This window comes from Triplophysa rosa, linkage group LG23 (genome assembly GCF_024868665.1).
Source record: "Triplophysa rosa linkage group LG23, Trosa_1v2, whole genome shotgun sequence".
Classification (NCBI taxonomy): domain Eukaryota; kingdom Metazoa; phylum Chordata; class Actinopteri; order Cypriniformes; family Nemacheilidae; genus Triplophysa; species Triplophysa rosa.
The window spans coordinates 13,199,658-13,213,128 of record NC_079912.1 but is presented as its reverse complement, the minus strand read 5'-3'; the positions used below and the strand labels follow the sequence as shown (position 1 = coordinate 13,213,128).

The window sequence follows — 13,471 nt, the reverse complement described above, 5'->3', positions numbered from 1 at the left end:
GTCTGTAGGCTCTTTAATCGCTACACTGCCGTGTCTTTAGAAATCTGCCAGGACGACAGATGCAGCAAGCTACAAAATGAGACGTAACATGAAGGCATTATGTCACCAGTGATTTGCTCTGAGAATTTAAAGTCTGTCTGTGACATTAGACAGAGAGGGCGGCGAGGCTTGGACAGTGATCGTGTTAACATTGGGTTCAATTCAGTCTAATGCATTCTAAGTCCTTTAACCAGTTGTGCAATGTGAACAAAACGTGGCTTAACACCCCATTGCATTCAAATGTTACTACAATACACTAAAACTCAATACAAAAAGAGAAAACATCAGCCATCAGACAAAGAAAGAAATGTACAGCTAGTTATTATGTGGTCATTAGATTGGACTGTTGACCATGAACCATGTTTTAACACCATCCTGACAATCTTTAAATATCATTACCAGTTGGTATCTGGTTTTGTAATGGTGTAAGAATGAAGATTGATTATCTAGTTAATGAACCAACTACCATGTTCCAAAACACAGCTATCACCTTTCAGCAGGGTTGTTTATTCTAATCTCACAGTTCAGGGAGCATTTTGATAACACTGAAAAGAGAGCCCCATCTAGACAAAACAAGCTCCTGAACACAGCGTATGTATGCGCCTATGCGTCTACATGTGAGCGTGTTTGTAGCAGTCATGCGTTACTGTAGTGCCACTGCCTGCCTTCAGTGAAATAAATCATCTGCTGGAGATGCGGATCTTCTGGTGTTAGGTGGAAAGTATTATCCAAACAAAGTCTGGAGTGATGACAAGGAATTTCTGCCTGTAATTATTCACACAAACCGAAGCGTCAGGACAGAGTCTGCCCTGTTCTAGACTAAGTTTTAATGCACCGACAGTCACTGGTAATGAAAATCGAACGACATTTATTTATATCAGGTACTTTATTGGGGATAATTCATATTGTACACATTATTTGGGGAAAATGTACTTTGTCTCTGAGGTGTTTCTCTTTCTCCCATAAGTTTCTTTGTACATTTTGGTCCCCTTTTCTCTACATTGCAAAAATGTAAAATTGTATCTGAAATGGTTGTAAATTCTAAAATATGTGGAGTAACTTGTAAATAAAACAATATATAAATAAAAATATGAAGTAATGCCTTCGACTGATACACTAGGCTGCAAGTTTTAAAAATACTCACTTCTTAAAAAAACCCACAATAGAAACCATCACAAAAAATGGATTCTACGGACTTAATGGTTATAGGTGGTTTCAGCAGCAACAACGCTATGTGGCTCAAACTTAACTTCCGGTAGACCTCTGCAAAGAATAAATTACTGTCGAGTAGTTTTAATTTAATACAATTAATATACAATCAAATATTAACACAGATATCAGGCTTAATATAAAATAAATTGTTATATTATAACCGAACACCAGGCACGTGCGTCCGATAACCCGTCTATATTGGGAATTGTACTGGGTTTGGGAATTATAATGGTCTCTGTGGGTTCTTACTGGTAATATGCTGGACTATTGCTGGGATGTTATCTGACAGATAAAGCAAGAACAAACGTAACATCTTCCTACTAGAAAAAGTAAAAAAAAACGTTTTGCAATCACTAAAGAGCTGGCTCATTGTGGTATTTGTAATGAAAATCATTTGAATTTGTATGTAGCCCATGTTGTTTTCTTCAGCAGGGTAGACAAGGTAAGGGGTAAATCTAATAAAATACAAATAAAACGATATATAAATAACTGGCCTTGAATGATACACAACGCTCACCAGAAGCTATATTCTTGCAATCTTTCCCCAAAACATTTCATATAGACGCAAAAGCATAATCACGCAGCCGTGTCACGCAGTGAATGATCATAGATGCAGACTCAGCGGCCAGACATGCGCATTTACTTCAAAGTTCCCCACGGGTTTATGTTCCATCTCAAGCTCGTAATTTTCTGAAGAGGATAATTGACATATTTCACTCTTATTATCGGCCGAGACACACAGACGTTCCGACGCGAGCGTCTCTGCAAACTTTCCGCATTTGCGTTTCATTAAAACTAAAACACTACGTTCCATCGCAGTGGTTGAGTCCTCACATACGCCGCTTTGAAGTGAAAGCACATTTTGTTTTCCTTTGTAATAGAAACAACATTTGAACTGCGTTTATAATTACAGCTCCAGTCGTTGTGTAAAAATACACTCGCCCTCCCGCGCGGCGGTAATTCACGTCTGTCGTGGCTGGCGATGATGAATGATCCCTCCACGTTTATATGTATTTTGACGAAAGACGGGATTAAGTAAGGTTAACCGTGACGCCGAAAAACGAATTTAAACTATACGAGGTGCTGATGTGTCAAAGACAATCTGTTATCCTTTAAAATGTCTTTAGGTGACTTACCATATTCAACGGATGTGTTTAAAAACGTTGCTACAGAATCTGACGAGCGCATGTTGCCTACGTACAACGCTGCCACCTGCTGGTCGCTTTATTTTCCTCAATCTCTACACAAGAATACGTTCTTTGTTGTTACATTAAAGAAAAATTAACTGAATTGTCATCGCAAAGATCTTGATAATAAGATTTCGCATTTCCTTCCCGATTACAAGGTTCGCAATCTCTGCAAAAATGCCTGAACTGATAGCACGGGTGATGTTCCTCTTATCACAGCAGGGCGTGGACAGGCTGAGGTCCATGAAACGGATCTGTGATAAACAAAAACTCTCCAAGACTGATATGGTTTATTGTCTGAAGCGTAACTTTATCACAAGGTTATTTTCATGACGTAAATTCCTTCATAAACATTGCTGTATTTGTCTTCAAAGAATAATCTGCCCAGGAGATATAAATCGCTGAGATTGATACTGCTTTGTGATATGTTTGTTCTTAGGTTGTTTGGTTTTCATTTTATGCGTTTATTCTTACAAATACATCATATTTTCAAGGGTTTTGCTTAACCGCTAAGGCTCTGAGGGTTACATTACACCCTCACTAGATCTTTTCAGCTGTCTTTCAACTTGAAAAAATGGCTCACTGTGGCCTACAGAATCAATCTTTGAGCTGCGGCTTGGCACAACCGCACACGTAGGTAATCCATCTGCTAGTGTGCGGTAAATGGCATATAATAAGCAATCATTTTTCACCAGGGACTTTTTATGCTCTTATCAGCGTATCAAATATACCACGGTTTTGCCAGGACTCCACTGAGTGAAAGATCACTGTCATTTACAACACAAGCATGCCCCAAAAAAACAGTGTGCATAGCATACTGGGTACAGGGATGCATCTCTGTTGTTTGTTTACTCTGTCGCCAGGGCAACTGTTGTGTCTCCGCATCCCGGGGAGAGCGCTTGGCGTCTGGAAAAAGCAGAGCCTGGTGGTGGCTGACAAGACAGGCAGTCATATGACATCACAAACAAAAAGCGCCCTGATCGCTTAATCCGATCAGACCACATCTATCAAATATAATAGTCAGCATCATCTGCGGGTCTTAAATGAAACAGATCACAGCGATAACCCGAAACTTGATGGAGCCGTGCCCTTGGTGGAAAATGATACCATTTGCCATGATCAGCTTTAATGTTCCACATGATGTCTAAAGTTACTTACATAAGCCTTTTAAATTCTTTTTGATGCTAAAATACCTTTATATACCCCAGACACAATCTCCAAGTCTTATACTGCAAAAAATCTTACACAAAATATTAGTGAAAAAAGTGTAAAATAGGGAAATCTTAAAATTTATTATGTTTATTAAAGGGATACTTCACTCGAACATGAAAATTCTGTCATCATTTACTTCGGCTACCCTTAGATTGTTCCAAACCTGTTTAAATTTCTTTGTTTCACTGAACACACAGGAAGGAATTTGGAAGAATGTCAGATCTCATCCACTATTTACTGCCATAGTAGGGAAAATAAATACTATGGGAGTCAATGTTGGGTTGAGATTTGACAATCTTCCAGATATCTTCCTGTGTGTTGAGCAGAACAAAGACATTTATATTGAAACAATGAGTAAATGATAACAGAATTTTCCTTTTTGGGTGAAGTATCCCTTGAACTTTTCAAAGTTACAGAAATGAGTAAGAGCCATTCAATACCTCCTCACGCATTGGCATCTATGGTCCCTTTAAATGCTTTTATTGCCAGCCTAAACCAACAAATCACATAGGAGAGATTTACAGCTATCTTGTCATCCGAGACTCTTTGAGAAGAGCTCAGATTGGATGTCTCAGATTTGCCATATGGGTGGCATTTAACTCAAGAGATCTTCTTTTCCCACAACACCCCTCCAGAGTTGAGAGCTGATCCTCACATGTGTGACAATTACAACTCAAGATCTGTAGAAGCCAAGGGAACCATTTATCAACTCCCTTTCCTCCAGATGTACACTTCTTCATTAATCTTTTTGTCATGAGAAGAACTTTGGCTCTGACCTCACTCTTTCTAAGCTTTTGCCACTGCCGCAAAATCTGAAACGCTAAAGAAAAAAATGTACTCATCTCACGTAATGGCAAAAACCACGTGACAATGCTGTTTTTTATTAGTGTCACCTGATATCAGTTATTGCTATGGACTAACACAGCAAATGAAGCAACCAGCATCCCAATGACTTTCATTCTTTTTAAACGTGTCATTTGTGTTTTTTATCTGGTTGTAAGGTGACAGAAATAAAGATTAAGTGCTGCACTGGAATGAAAAAGCAAACAGGGACTGTTTCAACTGTTTCTCTAACAATGTTATTTTTACAACTAACCAAAAGTCAACACATTTCTTTCAAAAACCGGTATTGCTTCTAAAACATGTAAGAGTTTTAAACGTTGGTTGACTGTGTAGTGACTGAGATGATATGAAGCATGACCCCATATACACATAACTGAGTCATTTCCACTGAGACTATTTTCTCTCTCGATTTATTTTTCTTGTATTTTTTCTTGGACTTATTCACAATACTCAAATAAAGGGAGACATTTTATTGACAACATTTTTATGACTATTATTTTCTAATGATCAAAATGTCATATTTTTGTAACCATTTATAAATAAACTGTGATTGGTCTATTGATCTTCTTCAGCATAGCACTCGGGTGTATTTTGCTTTAACAATTCGATCTGTGCGAATAGAGGAAAAACGTTGTTTTCCCTCTAGTGGTAGAGAGCTGGCATTGCAGTCAAATTCTATTAGTGGCAAATGAGGGAGGAAATAAAATGAATGACTAATTACTAAAATATACTATTTACTAAAATATAAATGAACTGCATACACCGAGAACAGATCAAGAATATACTGTACTCTATATAGGCATTTTTTCTAAGACCTATGTCTTTTTTTCTATTCCATGTAAAGTTTTATTTTATACATTTCCTATTTTAAATTTAGATCGTGTGTGTGTGTACATATACTGAAATATATTATAGGAAATGTATAAAAATACAACCTTAAGAAGCAGATGCTCCAGAAGCTCACTGGAGATGAGCTTTAAATGCAGTTCAATGAAACTAAACACTTTTTTCCAGAGGAGCAAAACAATTAGAGCAACACAGCGCTTCTTTTCCTCAAGTGCCCAGTCAATATGTTCAGTAAACAGCCTGAGAGCAGGCCAGCTGTAGCAGCACACCTCTGCTGAATACATGATAAACCGAGAACAAAGAGTGGGCTGAGGACATTAGACACATGCAGTTTCTTTATTAACATAATTATACTCTCTTGAATTGACATCACTTCAAGACAGCGCATTCAGCATGTGAGGAAAGGTTTATCCACAGCTACATCGCATTTTTATCAGTGACTTATGAGCTGATGAATAGATCAACCTAATCCTATGGTAGAGGTGTGAAATAGGAAAAGAGATGAACTGGGAAAAGAATTTGATTTTCATGCAAGTATGATAGAAATGCTAGGACCAAGTTTTTCTCCTTCACTGACTAAAACGTTGACAGGGGCAGAACCCAAATTTGTTTTCTGCACCACCACCACAAGAGGTCAGTATCAACCTATAAAAACTTCAGCTCTCACTATTTCTGTAGAAATAAGATTAGATATTTGCAAGATACATTTAAGATTTTAAAGAGTTATGAGCGATCTCCTAAAGAGCTAAATTACTTCGAATAAGCTATATGACTACAGCTTTCTAATTTTTTGCTTTTATTTCAAAAGGGATTAATTAAACACAAGACGGTTGTTGTGACCTTTAGAGCTCTTTGTTATGATGCTTTAATGAGACTCTTGTCTGTTTCAAGCCAGTAGGGAGCACATGACTGATATAAGTAATAAGAAAAGTTATACTGTCTCTCTGTCCATCATCTCTAAGTCTCTCCCCCATCTCTCCAGTGTCTGTCTTTGTCTGACAGGATGCTCAATATAAGTGTTCAGCCTTCCCCACCACCAGACTGAAGGATCTCTGACGGTCAGTAAATAATCTCTCTCTCTCTCTCTCTCTCTCTCTCTCTCTCTCTCTCTCTCTCTCTCTCTCTCTCTCTCTCTATCTCTAATCGGCTACTCTAATTGGGAGTTCATTTCGGCTGAGGGGCTTCATAAAAGAAGTTCTTTAATGAAGACATGTACAAACGTTTCCTAAAGCTCTATAACATGGTCTCTTGGTCAAAGATACATGAAGGATAGGAAGGGCAAACTGTATTCAATTAGTCTGAATTTACATTTCATCTATATGCATTCAGCAGATGTGTTTTTCCCAAAGCAAATTTAAAGGATCAGTTCACCCAAGAATGAAAATGCTGTCTTTATTTACTCACTCCCAACTCGAAGGCGAGTAAATGATGACCAAATTTTTATTTTTGGGTGGACTTTCCCTTTAAGGGATACATTTAAAGGAATAGTTCAAACCTATTCACCTTCAAAATGAAAATTCTGTCATCATTTACTTACTCTGTTGTCATTTTAAACCTGTGTGATTTTCTTTCTTCTGCAATACACAAAAGAAGATATTTTGAAAAATGTTGGTAACCAAAAACCGTTGGTCGCCATTGACTTCTATTGTATGGACACAAAACCAATGCAAGTCAACGGGGACCAACGGTTTTCTGTTACCGACATTTTTCAAAATATCTTCTTTTGTGTTCTGCAGAAGAAAGAAAAGTCACATAGGTTTGAAATGACAAGAGGGTGTGTAAATGACAGAATTGACTTTATTTCTTTAAGGTACACATTTTGTTCAATGTGTGTGTTCTCTGGGATTTGCTGCTGCTAGCACCAACATCTACCAAAACCCATTTTTACTGTATAGCTTTCGCTGTCTGCCTGGACTTTTCATCTCACAAGAGTGTCATCATTTTAAAAGTTTTTTATGTTTAAAACTTTTTCAATGAGGAACAAATTACTAAGGCACATTTAATGAGCAATCACTGTAAAAGATTTAAGAAATGAAAACATTATGAATAAAGTATTCCCCTCTCAATGCCCCAGCATGGCTTGCCTGTTCTACCGTTGCTCAGAAGATCTCATTATGTCCCAGCATCCTCTGCAGGACAAAACCCTCAGTGCAGCAGTTCAGCTCACTGGGTCTCTGCTGAAAGACACTTAGGGCACACTCTGTCCCATAAAGAGAACAAAGACTAAATCATCTCCTCACGAAACATCATACAGTTCTTTGTTGAGTGTCAGGAGAGAAGGCAAACTCTTTACACTCAGATATAGAAACAAAAAGAACACAACCAATTTTGATGAAATGGTTCTTCGGTGCCACTCAAGAAAACCTTGAAATGTTTATTTAAAGGTACAGTACATCAAAAAGTACTGTAAAAGTAAAGACAATTCATTGTAAAAAGTTTGGAAGTAATAGTGTCTCTTAGACAGATTTGCCACACGTCCGTGTTTTGGGTGGGAGGTGCTGGTTTACGTCTTTCACCCACGCGGGGACCAGCCTGCTAACACCACAGAGCTAAACTGCTACAAAGCTCTGGTACCTGTAGGGTGGTCTGGCACCGACACAGATAGAGAGATTACGATGTCACGCTCGTGTAATCACGAGAGCAGCGAGGATAAATCATCGTGATTCATGAGGATCTAAATGTAACAATCTATTGAGACTACTATAAAACAAACCACGACCCCGTTTGTCTAGCAGGATATTAAGTAAGGATCAAGATGATTTGGTTTGCTTCTGTTAGCTCCCAATCTGTCAACAATGTCTGATCATATTGAAAGTTTGAACGTAATGTTGCAGCACCACTATGATAACCGAATAGATCTGCTGTGTCTGGCTGGTGAAAAATGCTAAAAGAAAACATCTTTTTAATGCACTACACAGTCTTTATCTTTTTCACATCGTTTATGAATGTTTTACTCATTTGACATATGCATACTAAGTTAAATTAGAAACAAACAAAAGTTATTGTTAACTGGGAAAATGAACTTTTACAGCTATATATACAGTATAATAGAGCAGTGGTTCTCAACCTTTTTGGAGAACTGGACCCCATCACATCTCAATCCATCCTCATGGACCCCCAACCCACGCGCTCACACCCCATCCTGTTTTCTTTCCCCAGCACAACAACATATTTCCACTACATTAGGAACATTTTGGTTAAGCCTAACTTTAAATTACACGTGACCATTTAATAGTTTTCGGTTACATTACAATTACACAATAATCACAATTACGCCGCCAAAACATTCTATTTCAGTATCTCCAACAGTATACACACTTTACTGCAGTTTATTCTTTTGACATTCATTTGTCAACAAGGACTTACACCAACCATTACTGATCAGTTACCGTTATAAGTAACCATATACAATGTTTAATATCTGTAGAAAATGATTAAAAACAAGAAAACAATTACAAATTTACCAACGTGATATAGAGGCCATCCATTGTTCAATAAAAATAAAAAGTTTTAAACTTCTATCAGGAGTGGACTTTGAACTCTGGTGTGCAACACCTGTGAGTTGCCCGACGTGCACCTTGACGTGCATTCCTTCAGTGGCGTAACTTTGTTTTGAAAAGTGGTGGGGACAAAAACAATGAATACTTTAATAAATTGTTTCTGTAATAACTCGTTGGGAATATTTATCATATATAGTGGGCGGTCCGTCCATTGCCTACTCTGCTTTTTGACTCCAGCTCTCACAGTATGTGGTTCCCAAACTGTCATTTGGGGAAGGTCACTTGGCTGTTGCGGTGCATTACACTTAAAACAGTTTATTCCTATGAGTAAAAATGTTTGTTGGTGTACGTGTTTTTGTGCTTGGACACTGGATGCACAAGCAAGCGCTGCGAACGCGGATGATGCACGCATTTCATACTGGCCGCGTTTCTGGAGTCGTGGCTTTCTGTCTTCGTCAAATATAACTTAGGAGTGTGAGCAAAGGGAGATGGTGAGAAAGCGGCGCATCCTGCATCCTCCCATGACTTTTAGATGTTAATGCCCCCTAAACAATACACCACCTTCCACAAGCATTTCTTAATTTCTACCAAAACGTGGTGGGGACATGTCCCACCCGCAAATTACACCTATGCATTCCTTACAACCGATCTGAAGCAAAACCGCTCTGAATAAGAGACCAATGGGTCCGGTGTCAGGTGTCGGAAACAGATGAGTGATCTAACAAAGATTGCTGTTTGCACATGCACACTTTCACACACTAGAAGGCCTCCGTTACACTTCTGAGCTCTGATCGATCCGCGTGTTGAACTGATGAGGTGAAACTGATGCCATTACTGTGTATTGCTAAGAGCTTAAGCTCATGAATAAGGTAATCAGAATCAGAAGAGCTTTATTGCCAAGTGTGCTTGCACACACAAGGAAATTTCTTTGGTGTTGGAAGCTTCTAGTACAGACATTCAACACAATGACTATACAATGCGTGGTGCTTCAATGAATATATACTTCTTCGACTTTGTGCGGCGGTGCGCAGAATCACCAAGCATATGACATCAAAGTACTGCAAGAGTACCGGGTATGTTTGAGTTGGTTTACATGAACCTTCACAAAAGTGAATGAAGTGAATGAACAATTGATGAACACAAGTAACCAGTCAATTTGGTATATAATTTGACTGCTATAGCCCACTCGGTTGATTTTTATCTGCGTCTGGTGGGTGTTAATTTCAAACCCTGAATGCAAGATAATAACTCAAAACATTTTTAAAGGGTTCTAAGGGCCCCCTGCAATTACGCCACGGACCACTAGGGGTCCGCGTACCCCCGGTTGAGAAACACTGTAATAGAGAATGGGTTATGATACAGTATGTAAGATGTCTCTTTAGGAAAGCACAACATTTTGTTACTACAGTGTAGATGGAGATGCTTTTTAAATAGTGCTGCAATGTGCTTCAGCAATCAAAATGCATTCAGAAGAAATCAGATTGCAAACGGTGCTTCAAATCAGTGGAGAAATAAGCCCGAGACATGTAATTGTGTTGAGGAATGTTTGAGTGCTTTAAATCATGTCCTTATGTTAAAGAAATACGTGAGAAACAAGCTCAATATTTTTCTTTATGTGTTTCGGCAGCATTATGCGGATTGAAGTGATCATCCATTGGCATTGTGACAAATTCCCAACTATTCCTAAAACCTAATAAACACACTAAACAATGTCTAAAGTTTTCTGTTCTTCTGATCAAGGACATCAGTTCATTTAAAAACAACAGCACAGTAACATCAACATATGTGTGCGTGTTTATTACCCAGCAGCTCCATGGCATCATCCTCATCTTCCATCTCATCTTCAGTGACTGAAGGGGCGGAGTCAGGCATGGAGTCAAACGAATCCTGGGACAACATGGCTGCTAACAGTTTCTTATGGTTCTGTTGCTGCTGTTTTAAGCCTTTAGTCTTTGCTTCCATTTTCAAGCTGCAGGGAGAAAGAGAAGAAGCTTTAGTATGCCGTCGCAGCACCTAAATACAAATATACATTTGAATATTTTTCTGAGTTTTGAGTAGGCTGCTAAGTTTTAATTGACAGAGACAGCAGAATGACTCAACATGATGGCAGGGACATAGCCATTAGACCACAGCTTTAAGTTCATTTATATTAATATTGATTTATATTATTATTTTATTGTGTAATACTTGTATTTAAATAAAGATTTGTTGAATTTTGTTGTATGTTCATTTTATTAAATAAACAATTTATTTTATCGCATTTAAAGAAAATCTATTGGACATTGACATCTAGTGGCTGAGCTTGGTTTTGCAGTCTAAATTCAAAACATTGGAGAGGCAAGTTTGGCCAAGTAACGTTCTTCTCAGTTTATTTAGCTTGTTTTATCAGAAATAATCCACAGGCACTCCATGTTTGCGGATGTGTAGCGGAAGTTACGTTATGTGCACAAACGCGCGTATGCGCAGTAACGTTTGCTTATGTTGGTGCTTTGAAACCTTCTATATGAAATGATTTTAAGTTACGATTCAGCGTGGCATCTCATCTGTGCAGGGATTGTTTGACGTAAACATGTTTTCACGTTGCACTCTCCATATCTACACTAAAAATCTATATCCACCAGCTGTGCTTATTTAACACAATGCTCTTTAATTGAAGCATGACTTGTCTAGCTCTTCATATCTAGCCAACACTTTTTCATTAAAACTGACCCAATTTCAATTTAAGGTCAGACGTAATAATTGTGTGTAACATGCAATTTGAGGAGGTCATGTCATGCCAGATGCACAAATGTAAAAGTACATTTTTAATCTGCATTAGAAATCTAAAGTATATTAAAGACATTAATTGAGGTTATAGTTCACTGCAGAACTATAAATACCACAGTATTTAATTTTGAGCAAACTGAGGGGGGGGGTTAATTGAATGAATTATGAGCATATGCTTCATTTCACACTTCTAAATTGGCTAAATTATTTCCACGTGCCGTTGGTAAATAGAGATAAAATAGCCTGGAGAGAATTTAATTCAAGTGTTATCTTCTCAGAATTATATTGGAATGATACAATGCGCAGATAATCTAAAACTTCAGGCTGGGGCAGAGCTATTTTAATATCCTGCGCTGAACATATATGCTAATGAGGATGCTCATACTGCTTGTCCCTCATTTAGCACCATTTTTTTTAAATTAGGCTGGTATTTGCCATTCCCAATCTTGTAGTGTACACTATGTGCCAGCAATGCTAAAACAATCATCCCTAAAATCAAACACATAGTTTGTAGGAATAGTTCACCCAAAAATGTAATTTCTGTTATCATTTACAATGTTACATATACATTCCAAACCTGTATGACTTTTTTTCTTCTGAAGAACACGAAAGAAGATATTTTGAAGAACATTGGTAACCAAACAACATTGTGCCTTATTGACATCTATTGCATGGACACAATACCATTGAAACATTTCTCAAAATATCTTCTTTTGTGTTTCTCAGAAGAAAGAGTCAAACGTTCTCTGGATCCACGAGTAAAACCAATATAACAGGAGGCACTTTAACTTTAAATGAGTTTTACTTTTAAATCAATTGTAACAATTACAGCTTTTGCGCATATCATACCTGAGCGTGTGTTAAATTGTACAAATGAAATATTGATGAACACTGATATCGCTTGAGAATACCTCAGTCAATGCTAACATTTCAGTTAAAGTACAGGTCGGCAGGGACAATGAAAACAAATAAGCTTTTTATTCTGTGAGCATAGAGCGCTGTATGAGTTTATCACTCCACAAAACATCAATGGCATTAAATTAATTGTTTCGTGCTTGGAAAGAACAACAACAAAAAAAACAAGAATGAAATTGATCTGACAGATTTCAATAGAAAGTATACACGATGATTGCGAACAAGCAATTTTTTTGGCCAGATTGAAAACACATGCATTCTTAAATATACAGTACAAATGTTTCTTTAGTAACAAGTCACGTTCTGCAGTTTGGCTTAATTACACAGAGGAAGAATTAGTGACCCGATTTGTCCCGTCGATTTCCCTAATAAGGGAGCAGTGAACCACAACTGACACAAATAATGATTTAGGAACCAGCTCCTAAATGAAACATTCAATTTGCTCATTTTTAATCCTGTCATGCAGAAGAGCTCGTCTCTCAGATAGAACCTGACCAGCGTGTAAATGAGTACAAAATACGGTTTCAGAAATCTCAGACCAGACCACTAAAATAAAATGAAAGTAAATTGCTTTGTATGAATGCAATTTAGTGAAACGTAAGACCGTCTATAGCCTGGTGTGGGTCGGTATGGTGACAAGAAGCCTTGTTAGACAGAACTAAAGTTGTACTGCTGTCTGGTTGGGATTGGAAAATCTCTACGGCATTCTTCTAGCAGTACAGAATGTATCACTTACTGATAATAACTAGACCACAAAACCAAAGCTACAAATGAAGTAATATGAAGCAACCATGATGTAAATTCAACAGATCCGCTGGAGCCCGTCCAGTAGGAATGGAGAAAGGATGGTTAGTGACCTACAAGAATTAGTGAAACAAAATGACAGAATCATATTTAGCATATGATTTAAAGGTCTGGTCTGTGACATTTAGTGGCATCTAGTGGTAAGGT

The 13,471-nt window shown here is 37.8% G+C and overlaps 1 protein-coding gene across 1 annotated transcript in view; it reads right to left on the bottom strand.

Moving 5' to 3' along the window:
* Positions 1–13,471, bottom strand: part of lg23h8orf34 (linkage group 23 C8orf34 homolog) — a 63,962-nt gene that overhangs the window by 33,784 nt on the left and 16,707 nt on the right. The window contains exon 7 of the mRNA XM_057323338.1: positions 10,642–10,808. Coding sequence (XP_057179321.1) covers positions 10,642–10,808 — 167 coding nt within the window. The remainder of the gene's footprint in view (positions 1–10,641; positions 10,809–13,471) is intronic.